Source organism: Thalassophryne amazonica, chromosome 13, assembly GCF_902500255.1.
Source record: "Thalassophryne amazonica chromosome 13, fThaAma1.1, whole genome shotgun sequence".
NCBI lineage: Eukaryota > Metazoa > Chordata > Actinopteri > Batrachoidiformes > Batrachoididae > Thalassophryne > Thalassophryne amazonica.
In genome coordinates, this window is record NC_047115.1 from 84,468,015 (window position 1) to 84,493,771 (window position 25,757).

At 45.7% G+C, this 25,757-nt stretch overlaps 1 protein-coding gene across 2 annotated transcripts in view; it reads right to left on the bottom strand.

Moving 5' to 3' along the window:
- The window catches only part of edaradd (EDAR-associated death domain), a 173,090-nt gene extending 148,045 nt beyond the window's left edge, over positions 1-25,045 (bottom strand). For both annotated transcript variants that reach the window (XM_034184950.1, XM_034184949.1), the window contains exon 1: positions 24,892-25,045. In XM_034184950.1, the coding sequence (XP_034040841.1) occupies positions 24,892-24,943 (52 nt within the window). In that variant the 5' untranslated portion in view covers positions 24,944-25,045. The remainder of the gene's footprint in view (positions 1-24,891) is intronic.
- Between the last annotated feature and the right edge of the window lie 712 nt (positions 25,046-25,757).

A 25,757-nucleotide genomic window follows, 5' to 3' on the forward strand; every position in this document is an offset into this window, starting at 1 on the left:
CTCCTTTTGGGTGCCCGAGTCTCAATGGATTCCAAAACCAAGTGAATCAAGATTCTCTAACAGCGAGCAGCTTGAGAAATATTAGATAAATATTATATTTTTAGAGAAAAATGGTTACAACCACTCGTATTATCAACATTATGTAAATTCAGGTCCATACATATTTGGACATTTTGCCTCTATAGACTGTATAACAATGAAATGAAACAATCATGATGTCCTTGTAGGGTAGACGTTCGGCTTTAATGTAGTATTGTTGTTAAAATAAATGCATTAATCATTTAAGAATTACAGCTATTTTTATATACAGTCTCCTCATTTCCAGAGCCACACATAATTGGACAAACTATATATATATATCTAAGCATTATTGTTCACAGCAATCATCACTTTCACAGCCAGTTTTCTTTAGGGATAGATATTTAAACATTTCAAACTCACTGGATACGTCCCATTTACAGTGCATCCGGAAAGTATTCACAGCACTTCATTTTTTCCACATGTTGTTATGTTACAGCCTTTTTCCAAAGGCAAAGGCTATACGTCCAACCGCTGGGCAAATAAATATAATGTCTTACCTTATTCGCCCAACTGTTGGGCAGATAAGTCATACATTGAACGTTACATGCACAACCGTTGGGCAGATAAATATAATGTCTTATCTTATTCGCCCAACCGTGATTGTGTATTTGACATGTTTTTTGCATCTAAACTACATTTTTTACATCACTTTTTAAGGCTCTATTATGGCATATGTTTGACACATTTAATGGCGCCGTCTTTAATTACTGCGAAAACACCGCAATGGATGAAAACAGACAAACTTCATAAGTATTTTGAATGGAAGCCTGTTAACAATGACAAAACAGTTTTTGAACAAAATGCTGCTTGTTGGCTGTAAGATGGTGTTAGTTTGACACTGTTCCCTGGGTGTGATGAGCCAAACAGAACCGCTTTAGATCACAGCTCCTCCGCGGGCTGCGAACCCTCCCACAGCCGGTGAGAAAATATCCGCCTTTTTCCCTCCCGCGTTGAAACCGGAAGTGAGCTTACAAGCACCCTCATAGGTCGGTTGTGGTTGGGCGTATTTGCTTGCAAATTTACTTTATTGACCCAACGGTTGGGCGTATAGCCACTCTCATTTCCAAAATGGAGTAAATCCCCCCCCCCCCCCCCCAAATAACGACAACATGAAACAAATAACGACAACATGAAACATTTTTGCAAATTTATTAAAGATAAAAAACTAAGAAATCACAGGTATATAAGTATTCACACCCTGTGCTCAATACTTTGTTGATGCAGCTTTGGCAACAATTGCAGCCTTAAGTTATGGATGCGACCAATCCGATCCAGCATCAGAATCGGCTTCTGCTACCAACGTAATTCAAGTATTGGAAAATACCAACACAACCTGTGACATTTTCTGATACCGGACAGGAGCCACTGTGAAACCTCTCAACTGCTGCTGCATGCTCTCTGCTTTGTTTACTGACAAGTGTAAGGAGGGGAGGAGGAGGTTTCTGATGCCGAGCTGCTTGAGAGAGAGCTCTCTTCCACAGTGTTCTAAGCCACAGGTAGTGGCAAATTTCCGCCCGGCTGTCTGGTTCAAATTGTCTGTGCCGCCGAGCACAGATTTTCCCTAAAATAAACTGAATTGATGCTGAAAATGTGTGCTGAAAAGTTAGCCGCTTCAACATCCCGAGGCTGAGAAATGCTATGAAACACCAACTCAGAGCACAGCTCAGGAGCACAGCTGAACAGAGATTCTGTCCTCTAAAAGGGAAAAAATCTCCATCAAAATCCTTCAGTATTAATCCAGAGTTTCTCGCGTGAGCATCGCTGGTGATACATGTAGAAATTTCTGGTTTATTTTACATTTGAAAGGCTTCGTGTTTCCAAAAAGTTCCAAGTTTGCTCAGGAGGAAAACAGAGAGAGACAGAGAGAGAAAGGGGACTTATTTTTTACTGTTAAGACTTGCTTTGACAATGTAAACATATGTTTCTCATGTCACTAAAGCTCCAATGAAATTTTAAACTGAGAAGGAGAGACAGACAAAGAGACAGACAGAGACAGAGAGAGGGAGAGAGACAGAAACAGAGAAAGAGGACTTAATTTTAAATTTTTACTCTTAACACTTGCTTTGACAATGTAAACATATGTTTCCCATGTCAAGAAAGCTTCACTGATATTGAAAATTGAGGAGAGAGAGACAGACACACAGAGAGAGAGTGCTGTCTTTTCTCTTTAAGTCTATAAAAATAAGGCTATAAAAGTCTATAAAAATGAAAGGACTTTTCTTTCACCTAAAAATAAAATCTAGGCTTGCATCATATGCTGCGTTTACACATAACGACGACAAGTCACGAATGCCACGAAGTACACATTCTTGGCCGCTGATCATGAATGTGATTATTCGGGGCAGAGGTGTCAGATGTCCTCAGGAACTGCTGCAACATGTTACGATTAATGGCACGTGTTGCTGGAGAATTATCAGGAACCATTACGCACGGTCAAGAATAGTGTTCTGCGCTGCTAACAGCGTGCTATTGCGCATAACAGCGCATCGTTAAGTTCTGTCACGCTGTGAACGAGGTGAATTGTCTCCACACACACACCCATATTCATCCAACCGAATTCAGATAGCTCCAGTTTTTCAGAAGAACTTTGTGACTGCATGCAGAGTTGGGCTCTGCCCCATGGAGTGGCGCAGAGGGGAGGACAGAGCCAGATATGTGGCTTCATGCGGCTCTCGTCTCGCACATTTTCCCAAACATCAGGCACATGCAGCAGGTGGAACACCTGCAGCAGCGCGCTGAAGAGCACTGAAATTAGACTTTTAGCCAACTTGGTGTCAGCAATCAAACTAAATGCGGTGCAGCAGGGTTTCATTATACGCGCGCTTCTTCCTCCGCCAGACTGGAGGAGGTGCAGAGATGTCTGGCTGCACGTGAGTCTCCTCTCGCTCCTCTGGTTGCTCAGACTCATTCTCCCGCTCATCGGTTACAACAGCAGGTGGAACACCTGCAGGAGTGTCCTGAGGAGCTTCAGCAGGAACTGTGGAACGACATTTGGAGCCGAGTTTAATTGTGCGCACGTGACAGAAAACTGATTAATCGTGGCGCGCAGTGAAATGTGACGCCGCATTACAAGTCGTGTCAAAACTTGACAGTTTCCGTGTCACTTCGTAATAATGCGACAGTTTGGGCTCCAAGAATCATCACAGGAACCACTACGAACATTGTCACGTTCTATTAAGGATCACTACACATCAAGACGGATCAACACGATCAGTTGCACCCTCCACGACGTGAGACAAAATGAGGGTGGTGTGTGACATTCATGGAAGATTTTTTGACAGGTAAAAACATGCTCCACGAATATCAAGAATATCACACACCAACACGCACTATTAAGAAACCTATTCAGATGCATTAAGTCACATTAAGAATGTCAGGAATGTGTCACGAATGACAGAAAAATGACATTCGTAACGCGTCTTGCTTATGTGTAAACGCACCTTTAGATACACCTTCTGGCAAATTGTAGCTGAACTTTCAGGTCTTCTTTTTTAATAATAATAATATTAAAGCAAATAGAGCTCTGGTCTTGGAATAGTATCGGTATCAGCAAATATCCAAATTCAGGTATTGGGATCGGTTCGGAAGTGAAAAATTGTGGATCCCTGCATCCCTACCTCAAGTCTTTTGAATATGATGCCACCTATTGTTGGACAGTTTTGCCCATTCCTCTTTGCAGCACCTCTCAAGCTCCATCAGGTTGGATGGGGAGCGTCGGTGCACAGCCATTTTCAGATCTCTCCAGAGATCTTCATTCAGATTCAGGTCTGGGCTCTGGCTGGGAAACTCATTTACATTTACAGAGTTGTCCTGAAGCCGCTCCTTTGATACCTTGGCTGTGTGTTTAGGATCATTGTCCTGCTAAAAGATGAACCGTCACCCCAGTCTGAGGTCAAGAGTGCTCTGGAGCAGGTTTTCATCCAGGATGTCTCTGTACATTGCTGCATTCATCTTTCCCTCACAGGGGTAGAGAAATCCACTGGTCCGAAGACATGGACCAGTAATTTTGACCTATGTCTAGTAGCTACTGCCCCTGCATGTCTAGTTAAAAATGTTGCTGTCTAGTGATTAAAAGTGTTTGACAAGTCCAAGGATTGTTTTTTCAAACTTGTGCCTTAAATAACAGAACCGCTGTTCAGACATTACAACAGAGTTTTAGGCAGCAAGCTGTCCAGGCTTCATTTGAATCGAAAATTTTCTAAAAGACGGCTGAAAAAACAGTGGACGGCTTGTCAAAGCCGTCTAAAATGCAGAGTTTTCCAAATATGCTGTGTGTGCAAACTGTGTCACACAGACAGAGCATAGGGTTCCTGAATGGAGGCATGAGATGCTGTAGTGATGTTCAAAAACATTAGTCACATTAAGCAGGTGAGAACTCTGAACTTTAATAAGCTGTTATTTTTAAAGGTATTTATTTTAGATCATGAGTTAATGTAGTTGTTTTATGTTCAAGCACGAAACATGACTGAGCAGGAGAAAAAACACACACTAAAATCATCACACTAAAATGAACTCCAGTCAAAATAAAAATACAAACTGACAAATTTTTTATGTTGTTTTTCGAAGTTATTAGGCTGCAGCTATATGTTTTATTTATTTCAAAGTAAGTTACCTCTTGAACAGAACAGCACTTGAACAGCACAAAGGTGTCCATAAGTGCACGTGGCACCAGGACACCTTGAGCCGGAGGTCGATGATCAACTTTGTAGTCATATCATCTGACCTTCGGCCACGTGTCTCAGACACTCGAGTGAAGAGAGGGGGCAGAGCTGTCGACTGATCACCACCTGGTGGTGAGTTGGATCCGCTGGGAGGGGAGGAAGCCAGTCAGACCTGGCAGGCCCAAACGTATCGTGAGGATTTGCTGGGAACGACTGGCGGAACCCTCTGTCAGCGAAGTCTTCAACTCCCACCTCCGGGAGAGCTTCTCCCAGATCCCTTGGGAGGTTGGAGACATGGAGTCCGAGTAGACCATGTTCTCCACCTCCATTGTCGATGCGGCCGCTCGTAGCTGTGGTCGCAAGGTTTCTGGTGCCTGTCGCGGCGGCAATCCCCGAACCCGGTGGTGGACACCGGAAGTAAGGGATGCCGTCAAGCTGAAGAAAGAGTCCTACTTATCTTTGTTGGTAGGTGGGACCCCAAAGGCAGCTAACAGGTACCAGCAGGCCAAGCGTGCCGCAGCCCGTGCGATCGCAGAGGCAAAAACTCGGGTCTGGGAGGAGTTCGGGGAGGCCATGGAGGAGGACTATCGGTCGGCCTCGAAGAGATTCTGGCAAACCGTCCGACGCCTCAGGAGGCAGAAGCAGCTCTCCACCCGCACTGCTTACGGTGCGGGTGGGGAGCTGTTGACCCTGACTGGGGATGTTGTCAGGCGGTGGAAGGAGTACTTCGAGGATCTCCTCAATCCCATCGTCACGTCTTCCAAAGAGGAAGCAGAGACTGGGGACTCAGAGGCGGACTCATCCATTACCCGGGCCGAAGTCACCGAGGTGGTTCGAAAGCTCCTCGGTGGCAAGGCTCCTTGGGTGGATGAAATCCGTCCTGAGTACCTTAAGTCTCTGGATGTTGTGGGACTGTCTTGGCTGACGCCTCTGCAACATGGCGTGGCGATCAGGGACAGTGCCTCTGGATTGGCAGACCGGGGTGGTGGTCCCTCTGTTTAAGAAGGGGGACCAGAGGGTGTGTTCCAACTATAGGGGATCACACTCCTCAGCCTCCCCAGTAAGGTCTATTCCAGAGTACTGGAGAGGAGAATTCAACCGATGGTCGAACCTTGGATTCAGGAGGAGCAGTGTGGTTTTTGTCCTGGTCGCGGCACACTGGACCAGCTCTACACGCTCCATCGGGTGCTCGAGGGTTCATGGGAGTTCTCCCAACCAGTCCACATGTGTTTTGTGGATCTGGAGAAGGCGTTCGACCATGTCCCTCGGGGCAACCTGTGGGGGGTGCTCCGGGAGTATGGGGTCTGGGCTCCTTTGCTAAGGGCTATACGGTCCCTGTACGACCGCAGTAGGAGCATGGTTCGCATTGCCGGTAGTAAGTCAAACCTGTTTCCAGTGCACATTGGCCTCCGCCAGGGCTGTCCCTTTGTCACCGGTTCTGTTCATTATTTTTATGGACAGAATTTCTAGGCGCAGCCAGGGTGTAGAGGGGGTCTGGTTTGGGAACCACAGAATCTTGTCTCTGCTGTTTGCGGACGATGTGGTTCTGTTGGCTTTGTCAAATCAGGACCTTCAGCGTGCACTGGGGCGGTTTGCAGCCGAGTGTGAAGCGTCCGGGATGAAAATCAGCACCTCCAAATCCGAGGCCATGGTTCTTGACCGGATAAAGGTGCTTTTCTTTCTTCAGGTCGGTGGAGAGTCCTTGTGTCAAGAGGAGGAGTTTAAGTATCTCGGATTCTTGTTCACGAGTGGGGGACGGATGGAGCGTGAGATCGATAGATGGATCGGTGCAGTATCTGCAGTGATGCGGTCGCTGTATCGGACCTTCGTGGTGAAGAGAGAGCTGAGTAGGGGGGCAAAGCTCTCGATTTACCTATCGATCTACGTTCCGATCCTCACCTATGGTCATGAGATTTGGCTCATGACTGAAAGAACAAGATTGCGAGTACAAGTGGCCGAGATGAGTTTCCTCCGCAGGGTGGCTGGGCGCTCCCTTACAGATAGGGTGAGGAGCTCGGTCACTCGGGAGGAGCTCGGAGTCGAGCCGCTGCTCCTCCACTTCGAAAGGAGTCAGTTGAGGTGGCTCGGGCATCTTTTCCGGATGCCCCCTGGACGCCTCGCTGGAGAGGTGTTCCGGGCACGTCCCATTGGGAGGAGGCCCCGGTGAAGACCCAGGACACGCTGGAGGGACTACATCTCTCAGCTGGCTTGGGAACGCCTTGGAGTTCCCCTGGAGGAGCTGGGGGAGGTGTGTGTGGATAGGGAGGTCTGGGCGGCTTTGCTTGAGCTGCTGCCCCCGCGACCCGACTCCGGATAAGCGGAAGAAAATGGATGGCTGGATGGAAGTTACCTCATATTTTATTCTTTTAAAAAACATGGGGAGTCTAATCAGCCTGCATTGTTCTGTTCAATTTATATCAAGGTTTTCCTGCACATGTCCGTGTGTTTTTTTCCTTCTTTATAAGAGTTTCGTGTTTTGCATTCGTTCTACAAAGTTTTAAAAATTTTTTAAAATGTTAACACTTTTCTTTATAGTAGTTCTGTAATTTCAGAAATGCAACAGAAAACAACCACAAATCAGAAAAAGTTGGGACTACATGTAAAACAAAGATTAAAAATAAAAACGTTTCACTATATTCCCAGTTTTTCCACTCATACCCACAGAAAGCAAAAATTCTTCCAGAGTTGTGTCTTGGTGGTTTTCCTCACTTGTCTCCTTCTAGCATGGACATTTATGTTTTGAGAACTGCCTACCTGATGCAGATTTACCATAAAGTACTACAATGTTTGTATTTCTGAATGATTGATGTAAATGAAGTCTAAGAAATATTCAGTGAGTTGGAAATGCTCATGTTTTCATCCTCTGATATTTCTCAAGAAAACTGGGTGTAGAAATGATTAATTCATTTTCAGTTTATTCATTCAATAAACTGCCCTGTGCCAACCTTTTTATCCCCAACCTTAAATGTAGAAATGGATATATATTAACAAATAAAATAAAGCTGATCTCACATGCAGTCTGCAATCACAGAAATAGAAGTCAAAGTAAATGTCAGGATCATTATGCCCCCCCACCACCACCACATTTTTCATATCATTGAAACTTTTTCTGATTTGAGGTTGTAAAAAAAACAAAAACAAAAGGTAACAATTATATATATATATATATATATATATATATATATATATATATATATATATATATATATATATATATATAGTTGAACTGTATATAGAAAAACTAAGCTGTGTTATCTTTATTCATTCATTTTAACCTTCTGGGGCCGACGCCATCGTACGGCTATGACCAAGCTTTACTAAATTATAAATAACTTTTTAATGATATGAGATAGAAACTTAACTTTTCAGCAAAAAAAAAGTAAGTCCGCGGACGTTCGAGCCAGCCATCGGCCATCGTTGTACTCCTCATAGAAGCTGTGTGATGACGTGCGCAATGTGAGTGTCCAATCAGAATTGGTTCGCCGTCACATGGTTTTCCAAAATCCAATCGTAGGGCAGATTTGCCTCATGTGAAAAGCCAAGGATCATTTTCAGGAGTAATATGTTTCTAGTTGGCCCATTTGAATAGTCCCCTGAGTGCTCCAATGAGTACATACTATTACAATGCGCCCTGCGCCATTACGGACAGCAATAGTGAAAGCAGACGGAGCAGATGGAGAGCCTCTGATGGCAATCTCACATGCTCAAACAAAGAGTGTGTAACTATCAGGATTGCTCCACTAGTTTGCGTGTGAATGTTACTGGATAACTCTGTTGCTTTCTCAGCATAAAGCACTGTTTACCATATCAAAATAACAAAACGCATAGACCATTTTGTATATATTGTTCGAAATGTGCATTTGTGTTTATTGTTTGAACCTTTTTGTTGTAGTCTTTCACACAAGCCCTCAAATTACCTTTATAAAGTGTCAAAACAGTTGTTTATTATAGCTTGCTGTGTGTTTTTAATAAATGTGTGTGGAAAATTATTTTTCGCTTTATTTTTTCCTTTCTTATTTCTGATTGTAAACCTTTATTACACTTATAAAACACAACAAAAACATATATATTCTGAAAGCAAAGGTTGTCCCGAAAAAAGAGACATAAAACTTGATTGTGGGATGCAGAGAGCTGTTAACAGCAATAATAAAACATTTATGCCAGGCGAGTGAACTGTCCAAAAAATGCCCTCAGAACCCAGACGGTTAAAGGTCAAATATGTTTTGTGGCTGTAGAAGAATTTTATTTGTGTAAGACAGGGCAAAAATGGCTCTTTTGACAGTCAAGGTTGCAGACCACTGACCCATTCATAAAATTTTGATCATACTAGTCTGAGAAGTAATAGATATAATTGTTGCCCCCCCCAAAAAATCAGCGATATTACGTAGCAAGAACAGACAACTGGATTAAGTAACAAGAGTAAAGGCTGTTTGGGCTGTATAACACAAGCACAAGGCCAGAATTACAGAAAAGCAAAGTATAAGGTGAACTACAGTACATTCACATAAAAGCAGAGGATCATGTTAAAAAATGTTTATATTTTTACATACATTCAACACAAAATGAAAATGTTCTATCATGCGATAGATTAACAAATACAATATTGACTGAATACATGCTCATGACGTGATGATTAATGCTACACAGTAGCTCTCTGTCGAAAGCTCTGAGCTTCCAAATACCTCTGGCCACTACGTTGGTCCAGGAGGACCAGTATCCAAATTAGTGCTACTGGTCCTGACCATTAGGCTCAAATAATATTTCTCTAACCCTAGGTCGAATTTTCATTTGGGCTCATTCGGCCTTGAGTGTGACAGGGTATTATTAGCTGTGTTCAGTTGTTCAAAAATTCAGAAAAAGGTCCAAGTCACAAAGCAGCAGTTCTTTTCTTCCTGCCCGGGCTGGTATGCAGGGGCCGGGGATCGCCGGCGGTCTGCATGGGCCTTGGCCCTCGTCCGCGCTTTGAGCAGAGCAGAGTGGGCAGAGCGCCACACCCGACGGCACCTCCTCAGATGGACCTGGACCGAGGGCACCCCGACCTCCCCCTCCACAAGCGGAAACAATGGGGGCTGGTACCCCAAACATACTTCAAACAGGGAGAGGCCGGTGGCAGATGAAACTTGGCTGTTGTGTGCATACTCGATCCAGGCCAGATGGTTGCTCCAGGCCGTCGGGTGCGCTGAGGTCACGCTGCGAAGGGCCTGCTCCAATTCCTGGTTGGCCCGCACTGCCTGTCCGTTCGTCTGGGGATGGTACCCGGACGAGAGGCTCATGGTGGCCCCCAGTTCCCTACAGAAACTCCTCCAGACTTGCGAGGAGAACTGGGGACCACGGTCAGAGACGACGTCGGATGGAATCCCACGCAGACGTACGACATGGTGGACCAGGAGGTCCGCGGTCTCCTGGGCCATCGGAAGCTTTAGGAGGGCCACGAAGTGGGCTGCCTTGCAGAACCGGTCCACTATCGTGAAGATGGTGGTCATGCCCTGGGACGGCGGGAGGCCCGTGACGAAGTCCAGGCCGATGTGGGACCAGGGGCGGTGAGGCACAGGTAATGGCTGGAGGAGTCCCTGTACCCCTTGGTGGTCAGCTTTTCCCCTGGCACAGGTGGTGCAGGCCTGGACGTACTCCCGGACGTCGGCTTCCATAGACACCCACCAGAAGCACTGCCGGACCACTGCCATGGTTCTTTGCACCCCTGGGTGACAGGAGAGCTTGGACCCGTGACAGAAGTCCAGGATTGCAGCTCTGGCTTCTGATGGGATGTAAAGTCTGTTCTTTGGGCCAGTCCCCGGGTCCGGGTTCCGTGCCAGGGCCTCCCGGACGGTCTTCTCCATGCCACGATAGTGGACTCGGGGATGATGGATTCCGGTGGATCTGACAGCTCGACCTTGACTTCCTCTTCGTAGACCCGGGACAGGGCGACAGATCACTGGTTTTTGTTCCCGGGGCGGTAGGTGATCCGGAAGTCAAAACGCCCGAAGAACAGTGACCAGCGGGCTTGCCTGGGGTTCAGACGCTTGGCGGTCCGGATGTACTCCAGGTTCCGATGGTCCGTGAAAACCGTGAAGGGCACCGTGGCTCCCTCCAACAGGTGTCTCCACTCCTCAAGAGCCTCTTTCACCGCTAGGAGTTCCTGATTGCCGACGTAGTAGTTCCGCTCTGCCGGGGTCAACCTACGGGAAAAATAGGCACAAGGATGGAGAACCTTATCGGACTCCCTGCTTTGGGACAGCACGGCTCCTATCCCTGAGTCAGAGGCATCCACTTCGACTACAAACTGGCGATTAGGATTGGGCTGAACCAGAACGGGTGCAGTCGAGAACCGACATTTCAACTCCTTAAAGGCGGCTTCGCACCGATCCGACCAGGTGAAGGGGACTTTAGTGGAGGTTAGGGCCGTCAGGGGGCTAACTACCTGGCTATAGCCCTTTATGAACCTCCGGGAGAAATTTGCAAAACCGAGGAACTGCTGCAATTTCCTACGGCTTGTCGGTTGGGGCCAATCCCTCACCGCCGCAACCTTGGCCGGATCAGGGGCGACGGAGTTGGAGGAGATTATGAACCCCAGGAAGGACAGAGAAGTGCGGTGGAACTCGCACTTCTCGCCCTTCACAAACAGCCGGTTCTCCAACAACCGCTGCAGGACCTGACGTACATGCTGCACATGAGTCTCAGGATCCGGGGAGAAGATGAGGATATCGTCCAGGTATACGAAGACGAACCGGTGTAGGAAGTCCCGCAAGACGTCATTAACCAACGCTTGGAACGTCGCGGGTGCATTGGTGAGGCTGAACGGCATGACCAGGTACTCAAAGTGACCTAACGGGGTGTTAAATGCCGTCTTCCACTCGTCTCCCTTCCGGATCCGAACCAGGTGATACGCATTCCTAAGATCTAGTTTGGTGAAGATTTGGGCTCCATGCAAGGGCGTGAACACAGAATCTAGCAGAGGCAGCGAGTATCGATTGCGAACCGTGACTTCGTTCAGCCCTCTGTAGTCAATGCATGGACAGAGTCCGCCGTCCTTTTTGCCCACGAAAAAGAAACCTGCACCCATCGGGGAGGTGGAGTTCCGGATCAACCCGGCAGCTAAGGAGTCCCGGATGGAGGTCTCCATTGATTCGCGCTCAGGACGAGAGAGATTGTACAACCTGCTGGACGGGTACTCAGCGCCTGGGATCAAATCAATGGCACAATCATATGGACGGTGCGGGGGAAGAGTGAGTGCCAGATCTTTGCTGAAGACATCAGTAAGATCATGGTACTCCTCAGGCACCGCCGACAGATTGGGGGGGACTTTAACCTCCTCGTTAGCTGTCACACCGGGTGGAACCGAGGATCCTAAACATTCCCGGTGGCAGGTGTCGCTCCACTGCATCACTACCCCAGACGGCCAATCAATCCGGGGATTGTGCTTAATCATCCATGGAAATCCCAAAATCACTCGGGAGGTAGAAGGTGTTACATAGAACACAATCTCCTCCCTGTGATTCCCAGACACCACAAAGTCACGGGTGGTGTCTGGTGTGTGATTAATGGGAGAAGGGTGCCATCTAGTGCCCATACCTTCAATGGTGACAGTAGAGCCACTAGAGGGAGCCCTACCTCCCTGGCCCATCTGCTGTCCAGCAGATTCCCTTCAGACCCCGTGTCCACCAGTGCTGGAGCGTGAAGGGTAAGATCCCCACTCAGGATCGTCACTGGGATGCGTGCGATTCTACGGGCTTTCCCCGCGTGAATGTTATGGCCAACCCTTAACCCAGTCTCTAAGGGCAGGCATTGAAGTTTAACCGCTTGGGGCAGTTTCTTTGTATGTGCTCATTCGAGCCACAGAAAAAACATTCTCCGTTGTCTGTCATGTGATTTTACTTTAGCCCTGCTCGTGTCCATAGCTTCATCAGCAGGGGGAGCTGTTGCCCCACGGAGCTCTCCGACTGTGGAGCGTGGGGACGGCGGCACCCTTTCGGACCCGGAAGGAAGAGGGACGGCTCGCGCCCGGCCACGCCCTTCGCCCCGCTCCCGACGGTGTTCTTCTAACCGGTTGTCTAACCGTATGACCAGGTCGACAAGCCCGTCAAAATCCCGCGGCTCATCCTTAGCCAGCAGGTGCTCCTTCTGGACCAGAGACGGTCCGTTTACGAAGGCGGCGCGGAGTGCAACGTTTTCCAGCCGGACCTCGCAGCCGCGATGGGGAAGTCGACTGCATACTCGGCTGCACTCCGACGTCCCTGTCTCATTGACAGCAGCACGGGCGAAGCGGTCTCGCCTCTATTGGGATGATCAAACACCTGTTTAAACTCCCTCACCAAACCCAGTATATGTCGTTAGGAGCCGTGAATTTTGCTCCCAGAGCACCGTAGCCCAGGCACGTGCCTCTCCTCGAAGCAAATTAATAACATAAACCACCCGGCTGGCATCTGACGCGTACATAACGGGACACTGTGCAAAGACGAGCGAACACTGCATTAAGAAGTCTGCACACGTCTCGACACAACCTCCGTACGGTTCCGGAGGGCTTATGTATGCTTCAGGGGATGGGGGGGGGGGGGGGGGGGGGGTTCGTTGAATCACCACTGGAATGTCTGTATTCAGTGCTCGGTCAGCAGGAGGAGGTGCTGCAGCAGCGCCCTGAGTGCGCATTTCCACCTGGGCGGTGAGAGCCTCCATCCTCCGGTTAAGTATAACGTTCTGCTCGGTCCAACCGAGCAGTGAAGGCGGTTAAGATTTGCTGCAGTTCACCTAACACGCCTCCTGCCGACGCCTGTGCACCCTGTGTTTCCATTGGTGGTTCACTCAATGGTTGACGCCCCTCGGGATCCATGACGCTGGCCGAGAAATCCTGTTGTGAAAGTGTAGGTACACAGACCCACAACAGAGGGCGTAAATGAATGGACAATGGAATAAGCCAAAATATAACAATTTAATGTTGTGAATGTGCACAACAGAACAACAGACAACACAATTTAGATTAACAGTCAATAATTCACGGTGACATGTGGGCAGGCTCGAGGATAGAAGATGCCCGTCCAGAGAAGAGCCGGATCCCACACGTTTTCCACTGCCACCGGATCTGAAGCACCTCGGAGCCACCAAGCGCTGGGTCCCCAGGTGGCCACTGCCTCCAGCTGTCAGATCGGGTACTGCTGGCAGGAAGAACAGACAGGTGATGGTGGGTGCGTGAACACCCAGCAAACAGTCAGAAAGGGTGGGTAACACCTCCACCTCTTAAGCACAGTCACGCAGGAACAATAACGTGCAGCGCCTGAATGACTACTTATCCGAGGAGCGAAGAGCGTCATCTCCTCCCAGCTTCCAGCTGTGGACCAGTCAACAGGAACGCCTGCAAAATGTTCAGAACGATTGTATGGCACAAAACTATGGCTGAGTGTTTACCTGATTGGTAGACGATTTCTCGGCAGTGAGGTGAAGATGCTGCCCGGCTTTTATGGAGATGCGGTTGTGGTGATGATGAGTGACAGCTGGTGCTGGTGATGAATGCCAGCTGCCACTACCGGTTGCTCCGGCGCCCTCTCGTGCCTGAAGCCCGCACTTCAGGCAGGGCGCCCTCTGGTGGTGGGCCAGCAGTACCTCCTCTTCAGCGGCCCACACAACAGATTTGACATGATTTGGAAAGACACAAACTTGCCTACATATAAGGTCCCACAGTTGACTGTCAGCACACAAACCAAACATGAAGTCAAAGGAATTCTCTGTAGACCTCTGAGACAGGATTGTCTCCAGGCACAAATCTAGGGAAGGGCACATAAACATTTCTGCTGCTTTGAAAGCCCCAATGAGAACAGTGGATGCCATCATCCCTAAATGGAAGACGTTCAGATCCGCCAGGACTCTTCTAGAGCTGGATGCCCTTCTAAACTGAGCCATCTGGGAGAAGAGTCTTAGTCAGGGAGGTGACCAAGAACCCAATGGTCATTCTGTCAGAGCTCCTTCATTCCTCTGAGGACAGAGGAGAACCTTCCAGAAGGACAACCATCTCTGCAGCAATCCACCAATCAGGCATGTATGGTAGAGTGGTCAGAGAGAAGCCACTCTTAGTAAAAGGCACATGGCAGCCCACCTGGAGTTTGATAAAAGGTACCTGAAGGACTCACAGAGCAGGAAAAAACAAATTCTCTGGTCTGATGAGACAAAGATTGAACTCTTTGGTGTGAAAGCCAGGTGTCATGTTCGGCGAAAACCAAGCACCATCCCTACAGTGAAGCGTGGTGGTGGAAGAATCATGTTGTGGGGATGTTTTTCAGCAACAGGAACTGGGAGACTAGTCAGGATTGAGGGAAAGATGAATGCAGTAATGTACAGAGACATCCTGGATGAAAACCTGCTCCAGAGCGCTCTTGACCTCAGATTGGGGCGACGGTTCATCTTTCAGCAGGAAAATGACCCTAAGCACACCAAGATATCAAAGGACCAGCTTCAGGACAACTCTGTTAATGTCTTCGAGTGGCCCAGCCAGAGCCCAGACCTGAATCCCATTGAACATCACTGACGCTCCCCATCCAACATGATGGAGCTTGAGAGGTGCTGCAAAGACGAATGTGCAAAACTGCCCAAAGAGAGGTGCATCAAGCTTGTGGCACCATATTCAAGAAGACTTGAGGCTGTAATTGCTGTCAAAGGTGATATATTTATAAGCTAATATTCTGTTAATCACTGCTGACACTCCGAAATGATGCATGCACAGTATGCAAATGAGACCCATTTTCAGGGGGGCCCCTCAGTCTGCAACACTGGGGTTGTGTCTGTTTTTCCAGGTAAACTGAAGCTGTGTCAGGAAGGAAATCTGCCCATAAAATCCCACTGTGGATCTGCTGAGGCAACCCTGAACAAACAGGTGCATCCGATAGACAACAGCATATTAGTCACTGGAAAGTAACGGCTCCAGCGGGATCAAAGCCAAAGTAGTGCATTTCAAAATGAAACTGTTGTATCGCCAAATCTGCTTTCTAAATGGCCGATACTGATAACCTTAAAAAGTTTTTTTTTAGAACTTATCACTTTAAACTATTTTAAGCCAGTTGCCAGCCATGGCTGCTGCAAGCTGTATTATATTACGAGTACTCAAGACAGCGTCTTGCTGTGCAGTTGATTGTTTTTATGACTATCTAACAAATCTGTGCTCCAGTATATATGTTGAGCAAAATTTTTGGAAGATTTAATTTGTGTCAGCACCGCTAGCACTAATTAGCAAGTATTGACAGCTCTGTAACATTAATCAATCAATCAATCAATTTTATTTATATAGCACCAAATCACAACAAACAGTTGCCCCAAGGCGCTTTATATTGTAAGGCAAGGCCATACAATAATTACGTAAAAACCCCAACGGTCAAAACGACCCCCTGTGAGCAAGCACTTGGCGACAGTGGGAAGAAAAACTCCCTTTTAACAGGAAGAAACCTCCAGCAGAACCAGGCTCAGGGAGGGGCAGTCTTCTGCTGGGACTGGTTGGGGCTGAGGGAGAGAACCAGGAAAAAGACATGCTGTGGAGGGGAGCAGAGATCAATCACTAATGATTAAATGCAGAGTGGTGCATACAGAGCAAAAAGAGAAAGAAACACTCAGTGCATCATGGGAACCCCCCAGCAGTCTAAGTCTATAGCAGCATAACTAAGGGATGGTTCAGGGTCACCTGATCCAGCCCTAACTATAAGCTTTAGCAAAAAGGAAAGTTTTAAGCCTAATCTTAAAAGTAGAGAGGGTGTCTGTCTCCCTGATCTGAATTGGGAGCTGGTTCCACAGGAGAGGAGCCTGAAAGCTGAAGGCTCTGCCTCCCATTCTACTCTTACAAACCCTAGGAACTACAAGTAAGCCTGCAGTCTGAGAGCGAAGCGCTCTATTGGGGTGATATGGTACTATGAGGTCCCTAAGATAAGATGGGACCTGATTATTCAAAACCTTATAAGTAAGAAGAAGAATTTTAAATTCTATTCTAGAATTAACAGGAAGCCAATGAAGAGAGGCCAATATGGGTGAGATATGCTCTCTCCTTCTAGTCCCCGTTAGTACTCTAGCTGCAGCATTTTGAATTAACTGAAGGCTTTTCAGGGAACTTTTAGGGCAACCTGATTAGCTATATGGATAGTGCCACAGCAACATGCTGGCCATTAAGAATGGGAACAAGAACACCTATACTGAGGCCAAGTCAAAACCAAGAACTTAAAGGGCTGAGTGTGACTACAGACCAAGACTTCAGTAGTTTGGAGTAGTTGAGGCTGAGTGAAGAACAACTTTTGGAGGAGGCCACACCAACCTGAAAAAAATACCTAAAAAGGTGTGTTTTCAAAACCATGAACCATCATCCTTGTTAATATTTAAAAGTGACATTTCTGCTGGGGAGATGGGCTCAGTAACTCAGCTGGGGTCAAAATGAACAAGAGAGCAAAATGCAAACAAAAAATGTCTTAAACTGTTCTGGGATAGATATTGAGTTCTTTTGATGTATTCACATTAGTATGCCAATAATTGTTAATATAAAAATCTTTTTTTTTTTAATTAATGTGTATACTTTTTTCTAGTTCAAGACAGAGTCAAGATTGAGCAGAATTGCTTCAATTCTGTGACAAGACTAAGGTGTTCTCAAGATCAAGACTGGACCTGAGTACTACAACACTACCGGTCATAACTGTTAATATGCGCACCCAACTTACCCTTTACAAGAACCACTGCTCAGTCTGCAAAAATATGCATTAATTAAACACCAGAACCAAGATTACTTTGGTTGTTAGCCTTAGCTATCTTGGTAACGTTGCGATAGGTGGGCATGCTTGCTGAGGCTCCACCCCTTTACCCATTTCTGGGTTGGTCAGGAATCAGGCACTGCCGAGATGGTGACACAAGAGTGAGATACGGGATTGGAGCTTCAAACTTGCGCTTTAGAAAACCTCAGGGTGATGTCATGGAGGATTTTTATACAACCCCAATTTCAATGATGTTGGGATGTTGTGTAAAATGGAAATAAAAACATAATACAATGATTTGCAAATCCTCTTCAACAAATATTCAATTGAATACACCACAAAAACAAGATATTTGATGTTCAAACTGATAAACTTTTTGTTCTTGTGCAAATACTGTAACTGTTCATTTTGAAATGGATGCCTGCAACACGTTTCAAAAAAGCTGGGACAGTGGTATGTTTACCACTGTGTTACATCACCTTTCCTTCTAACAACACTCAATAAGTGTTTGGTAACTGAGGACACTAATTGTTTAAGCTTTGTAATTGGAATTCTTTCCCATTCTTGCTTGATGTATGACTTCAGTTAGTCTCCGTTTGCGCTTCATAATGCGCCACACATTTTCAATGGGCGACAGGTCTGGACTGCAGGCAGGCCAGTCTAGTACCCGCAATCTTTTACTACGAAGCCACGCTGTTGTAACACGTGCAGAATGTGGCTTGGCACTGTCTTCCTGAAATAAGCAGGGACGTCCCTGAAAAAGACATTGTTTGGATGGCAGCATGTGTTGCTCCAAAACCCGTTTGTACCTTTCAGCCTTGATGGTGCCATCACAGATGTGTAAGTTGCCCATGCCATGGGCACTAACACACCCCCATACCATCCCCATACCATCACAGATGCTGGCCACACTGTTGTAACACATGCAAAATGTGACTTGACATTGTCTTGCTGAAATAAGCAGGGACTTTTTAATTTACATTTTACACAACGTCCCAACTTCATTGGAATTGGGGTTGTATATACCATCTGCAGGTTCGCGCAGTCTCATGGTCTCGTGGCTCACGCAAAAGGTCGGTTTCAGCAGAGTTCCGGTTTAGGACACAACGTAAACACACGAAGTACAGACAACAAGACAACATTGGGCACAGCAGAAGTTCATCATTGGTGCTACACATCTTCTAGATAACCCTCTCAGCTTCTGAGAAAGTGTCATCATCATAATCACTCGTGAATTCGCTGAATCAACACCAGCAACATCCTCACTAGCTATTGCTATCGATTCAAATGCTCGTGGCTCTTTGATTCGCTGCTCTTCAGAAGCGGTAAGTCCGCTTCTTAACCCCTCTGAAAGCCATTAAAATATCATGAGTCACTTTTGTGTGGATTAAAGTCACTAACTGGTAGGGATGTGAATCGTACAACAACTCATGATTCAATTCGATTCTGATTCTTGGGGTGACGATTCGATTCAGAACTGATTTTCGATTCAAAGAGCTCTGAGAAATGGTTATATTACTTAAAAAATGTTTATGTTTAAGAAAATGCAGCTTTACAAGGTTAATCAATTGATTCTAGATGTAAATTTACTTATTTGCGTTGCTCTATCGGAGTTGGCTGGCAGTTTAGCGAAGCGCTGGTCAGTAGTCAGCAGATACCGCTACTCCGCTCTTTTAGCTCCGGGTGATAGCGTAGCATGTGGGCTTGCGGATTTGAAGTGTTTCTGAAATACTTGACTTTCATTTTGCAGATTTTGCACACTGCATAAGTCATGTCAAGCTCCTTCTTACGCAGCAAATAATAAAATCCAAAATGCGCCCAAACATTTGCCTTCAGCAAAGACGGTGCTGGCTGAATTAGCTCTTCTTCCGCCATGCTAAGCTGCAGTCACTGAACTCTGCAGCTCACGAGTGTTTGAAGCACACGGACCACCCCCCTCGCGGGGACGCTGTAGCACGGAAGCCGTTGCCTGACAAACAGTACAGCGGCGAGTAAGTAAGAAAACGTTTTAAAAAATGCTTTTTAAAAATCGATTCTTGGACATTTTGGATCGATTCCGAATCGTAATATATAAGAATCGCGATTCCGACGTGAATCGATTTTTTCCGACACCCCTACTAACTGGGACTCGTCTTGTTGCAGTCGAGAAACGAGAATCGTCCTCCGTTCCTTTGTCACAGCTTTAAACGCTACGCAGCTCTCTGCTGAGACAGAGTCCACTCGGATTTAATAACTTCAAAACGAATCGCCGCTTTGAATAAAATGACACCTCTTACAAACGTTGCAATACAGACAAAGTACAATCGACTAAAACGTTTTTTCCTCCCAAAATGAGACGTCTTGCATTCTTTATAAACCTGACCTGCAGCATATCTGCAAGAGCTGCAGCTCATAAGTATGGAAATACATTCATGCCAATAATAATGTCTGAAAGGAAATGCTTTTGACAAAAACTAACAGATTTTATTTCTGTTCATGTCCAGAGATCAAGGATCCACCATGTAGAGTTTATTATGTCCAGAGTTTAAGGATCCAGTAACCAATTTCATATTTATTTAAGACTCAATAAAATGTTGCTCAATTTCAACTTAATCAGCTTATAAAGCGCCAAATTACAACAAAAGCCATCTCAAGGTGCCTCACACAGAACAGTTCAACATAAAAAAAAATAAATAAATAAATAAATTAAAAAAATTCAAATACCTAATTAAAAACAGAAGTAAAAGAATAAAACATAACAAAATAAAAACTACTCATAAGAAAGAGAATAAAAATAGGTTTTAAGTCTTGACTTAAAAATGTCCACGGACTCCGACTGCCTCACTGGGGGCCATGTACTGGCAAACCCAGAATGAGATTGCCCACTCAACAAATTTCCCCAGCCTTCTGGACATGATCAAGGGACTTGGGCTGTCGTACCTGGCTTTTCCCCTTTGGGTACCCCTAGAATGGGCAATTTTTACCTTGAATTTTCAAAAGCTTAAATATATTTTCAAAAGTTAAAAAAAATATATATATATGTGTGTGTGTGTGTACCAAGTTGGCTGCTGACCAATAAGGCGCACCACCACCTGTGCATACGAGGTCTGTTAGAAAAGTATCCAACCTTTTTATTCTTTGCAAAAACCATATGGATTTGAATCACGTGTGATTGCATCAGCCAAGCTTGAACCTTCGTGCACATGCGTGAGTTTTTTCATGCCTGTCGGTTGCGTCATTCACCTGTGAGCACGCTTTGTGGGAGGAGTGGTCCAGCCCCCTCGGCGGATTTTTATTGTCAGTAAAATGGCTGAGCCACTGCCGCTTTGCTGCATCAAACTTTTTTCAGAAACTGTGAGAGACAGCCAGGTGGAAACCATTCGGAAAATTCAGATGGCTTTCGGTGAAGATCTTATGGGCATCACACAGATTAAGGAGCATTACAACCGGATTAAAGACGGCCCACAGCGGCTGAGGGCACGCCTCGCTTCGAGCGGCCATCGACAGGCTGAAACGACCAGATCATTTCCAAAGTGAAGGCTGTGTTGATCCGGGACGTCATCTGACTACCAGAGAAATGGCAAGAGAGGTGGACATAGCACTTTTTCGGCACATTACACTGTTACAGGAGATTTTGTAATGAAAGACGTGCGGCAGAATTCGCGTGTCAGGACGGAGCCGCGTAATGGTGCAGAACAAAAAGCACCTCCGTGCTGGAAGTCTCACGGGACATGCCCAGCTCTTCCACCATTCGGAAGATTCAGACGGCTTTGGGTGGCTTTTCAGTCGAGTGATTATCCGAGAAATTGTCGAAGATCTGGGCATGTCACATGTCCTGTGAGACCAACACGGAGGTGCTTTCATTCCGCGCCATTAGCGGCTCCGTGGCAAAATCCTCCGCTCCTGTTTTCATGACAAAATCTCCTTTAACAGTGGAATGTGCCGGAAAAGTGCTGATGTCCACCTTTTCTGCCATTTCTCTGGTAGTCAGATGACGTCCTGGATCAACACAGCATTCAGTTTGTAAATGATCTGGTCTTTTCAGGCTGTTGATCGCCGCTCGAAGCGCGGCGCACCCTCTGCCATTGTGCGCCATCTTTAAACCGGCTGTAACACTCCTTAATCTGTGTGATACCCATAAAATCGTCCCTGAAAGCCATCTGAATTTTCCGAATGGTGTCCACTTGGCTGTCTCTCACAGTTTCTGGAAACATTTGATGCAGCACTGCTCCAGCCGTTCAGACATTTTCCTCACAATGAAAATCCGACGAGGGGGAGGACCAGTGCTCACTCAAAGCCTGCTCACAGGCGACTGACGCAACAGACAGGCGTGAAAAAACTCACGCTTCAGCACGAAGGTTCAAGCTTGGCTGATGCAATCACACGTGATTCAAATCCATATGGTTTTGAAAAAAAAAAAAAGGCCGGATACTTTTCTAACAGACCTCGTATGTGGTGGCCCATCATAAACTACTGTTTTTGCAGTGAGTAAAGTCTGATGGCACTAAATGTTTGCACTTTTAACCGGTGTTGCCGACCGAACGGTCCCCCCTAAAAATTGGCCTGCCCTCCCTTCACTGCGCATCCATCTTTAGCTGCGCTTCACGGATTATCACATCGTTTCTACTTAAAACTGTACTCCAGACATCATCAGTCTCAGTGACAGATGTCTGAACCTTTTGTACAACAACCATTTCCACATAAATTCAGCGTTATCTTCGTCATAAAAGATGGATGAAGCAATAAGAGTGCTGCTAAACGAGCTACTAGCCAATGCATTCACTGTGCGTCGGTCATTTCAAAGCGTCACAGAATTTCGCAGAGTTTCTGCTTAAAATGGTCTTGTTTCTTCTTAAATCTGACTTTAGAATGATTTAAGAGGTTTTACCTTTATCATCGGATGGTTAATAATCCAATTAATCCATTTGATTGCTCTGGGTGAAGAGACTCAGTCTCAGACGTGCTGCTGTGGTCCGAAATGACGCATGCACAGTGAAGAAAGGCGGATCAATTTTTAGGGGGGACCGTTCGGTCTGCGACACCGGCTATACACCTCTACAAAGTTACCAAAAGAAATATTTAAATTCAGACTTAATCCTGAATTCTTTTTATGTTCTGAGCATCTTTCTTTGCTGCTCTGCACCAAACAGGAAGACAAAGGAGAGGATTTTTCTAAGATCATTTGTAAATATAAGCTTTTCCTTATTGTACAAAAGTTTTGTGCCTAAAACCTTTGGACTGTGCTGTAACTGACAGTACAACATGCTGTCAAAATGACCAAAAAACAACAGCTAAAGTATGGTTTTAGTTACTTTATGGAACAGCAACCTGTCGAGACCAGTACTCTTATTTCATGAATGAGTGTGTTCATTTATATGATGTAATCCGTCATTCATTGTGTCATAATGTACACGTTTGTACTTAAAAATTTGTGCAGTTTCTTGCTTCATGTTTACCAAAGATTAAATGTGCAATATGCACATAATTACTACACTGTTACATCTCGGGCATTTTACCAAAAATGTATGAGAACAGTGAAATAAAGCATCTGTTTATTAGAGTGTGCAATTGAAAGTGTGACTTTATTGCAAAGACAGAAACAATATCACATGAGGACTGCAAGCAGTCATATACGGGCCCTCGTGTCCATGCCACCGCCTCCCCAGGCCAGCGCGATTTCTGTTCAGGGGCCCACCCTCATCACACATATGAAATTTCAAGACAATCAGACAAAGCATGAAGGAGTTATCATGACTTGATATTCCATGGCAAAGAGTAAAAACGGCGGTGCCATCATGGCCACACCCTTCAACACAGAAAAAGCTTTTGATAACTTTTGATCAGTATAGTCTGTGGATGATCTGAAACAAATATGAAGTGCACTGGACAAAATACAACAAATACAACATGTGGAAATCACGCCAAAATGACATGAAAATTCAAAATGGCTGACTTCCTGTTTGGAGTAGACCAACAGTGCAAGAGACTTTTTTGTACATTTATTCAAGTCACACATGTGTACCAATTTTCATCTCCCTACTCCCCCCCCCCAAAAAAAAACCCATGGGGAGGGGTTTTTGAATGTTTCAAGGGGGCGCTATCAAGGCATTTTGCCCCACCCAGTGGCGATACCCCATCACATGTAAGAGGTTGTCGTGCTTGACCTGTATATCAATTTTCATGATGATATGACAAATTAAAGCCATTAAAAGGAACAATGTAATTTCATGGCGAAGGGCCATATTTGGCATGGCGCCACATGCACGCCATTATTTGTAGCTTCACAGCGATCATCGCCTATGTTCACCAACTTGTTCTACATGTTTTAGAAGTGGAATGAAGTTGATGGGGTTAACTATGTGACATCAGTACCTGTTAAAGTATAAAAAGGACATATCCTGTTACCACCGGGGGGCGCTATGACTTAGGTGGGAAGTTAATATATGTGGATGTTCAAGGCGGAGCCCTCATCATGTCCAGCAAGTTTGAAGAATCTACGATGAAGTATGTGGGCGTGACAGCCATTCGAAGTGAAATGGCGTGCTTTGAAACACTCGCCAAACTTTGACGAACCCTAGCAGCCATGCTGTTTGACGCACAGAAATTCTTTTCATAACTTTTGATCAGCATGGGGTCATGATGATCATGTGTAATAAATCTGAAGACGATTGGATAAAATCCCTAGGATGAGTTTGTTCAAATGTAAGTAGTGGAAATGACCAAAAACGGCAAAAATTACCTCAAAATTTAAACTGAAAATCAAAATGGCCGTCTTCCTGTCGACATTTCACCATGACGGTAACAGACTTTTTTGTGTGTCCTAGCACGGTAAATATATGTACCGAATTTTGAGAGGCTACGAAATAAATAAATAAACAATGGGGAGGGTTTTTAGAAAATTTGTAGGGGGCGCTATTTTGCTGTGAGCATGTGCGTGACCCCCAAAATATCGAATTTCGGATCCGACCAGGTGACTTTGCAAAGTTTGGTTTGTGAGCATGGGAAAGGGCTGAAATTGGGGCTTGAAAAGGGAATAATAATAATAAAATAATAAGAAGAAACAACGCAATTACAATACGGTCCTCGTAGGACTTTGTCCTACTCGGGCCCTAAATATTTACAGGAATGAGCCAGACTTGTAACACACACCAGCTGTGCAAGCCTTTGTGATAATGTCATGGATTAAAGACACATTATTTTCTACTGACACTTCTGGACAACAAATGTCTGAATAACTGTTCCCATTCAAATGTTTTAAAAGTCATCTTTGTGGAGACTTGAGGCTGCAGTCTCCCGCCAAAACAAACTAAATGCAAATAAATAAATAAAAAATCAACTCAAGAACAATTCTAAATCATTTATCAAAGTATTGAAAAATAAACATATATGAACATAAGGCAGGTTATAGTCTGAGCCGTGATGTGTCTTCCTGTAAATAATGAAATCTGCTCCGTGTAAATTTCACTTACCAAATTGTTCCGTACACGCCGTCAAACTGCTCATTTTTTGATGCCGTGACATCTGTTATCCAGTGAAAAACAGTAGAATTCTAACCGCTGTATGTGTCAGAAGGTCAAACACCAGAACGACGGAGAGAGAAGAGAAAAGCAGCCGCGCAGCCGACAGCAGGCGAAGACACTGAAACGCCTCACGGCGCTCACTGAAGAGGGGGACCGGAGAGGCATTCACGGCTGCTCGGAAATTCATACTTTTTCTTTTCCGAAAACGCAAAATGCTGCAACGGCAATAAAACAGGTTCGCTGACCCGAACAGTGAAATGTCAGAGAAAGTGGAAAAGCTTTCAAGACAAGTGTGACTGAACCACTATGGAACTTTTGGAGGGGTGGGGGTGAGCAATGTGATACAATACAATATATTTGCCACTTTGCCAAAATATACATTAAAAAATGTTAACAATTCCTAACATTTGGTTAGAAAACCCTGATTACAAAGAGATGTCATTGATGTTTTAATGTTTTATCATTTAAACATGAACTTCGTTATAAGTAACTATAAATATAACCAACAACCAATGTATGTTGCACTTCGTCACACTGCCTTCACTAGGATTGGCAGTTGCAGCATTTCTTCAGCAACTGGGCACCGTAGTCTCGTTTCAGGGTGGGGGCTAAAGGGGTAACATATTGAAGCAGCAGGACCTTCGTGGCCGGGACGACGGTGGGGGATCGAACCCACGCGGCTCGCACCAAAAGACCGTTCATCTACCAGGTCAGCCAAAGGGGAACTCCCCGTTAGCCAAGCTAGCGGGAATGTCTTTTCAATTGGGACCCTGGACTTTCATCCCGCTACACATCTCCCCACCATTTTTGACTTC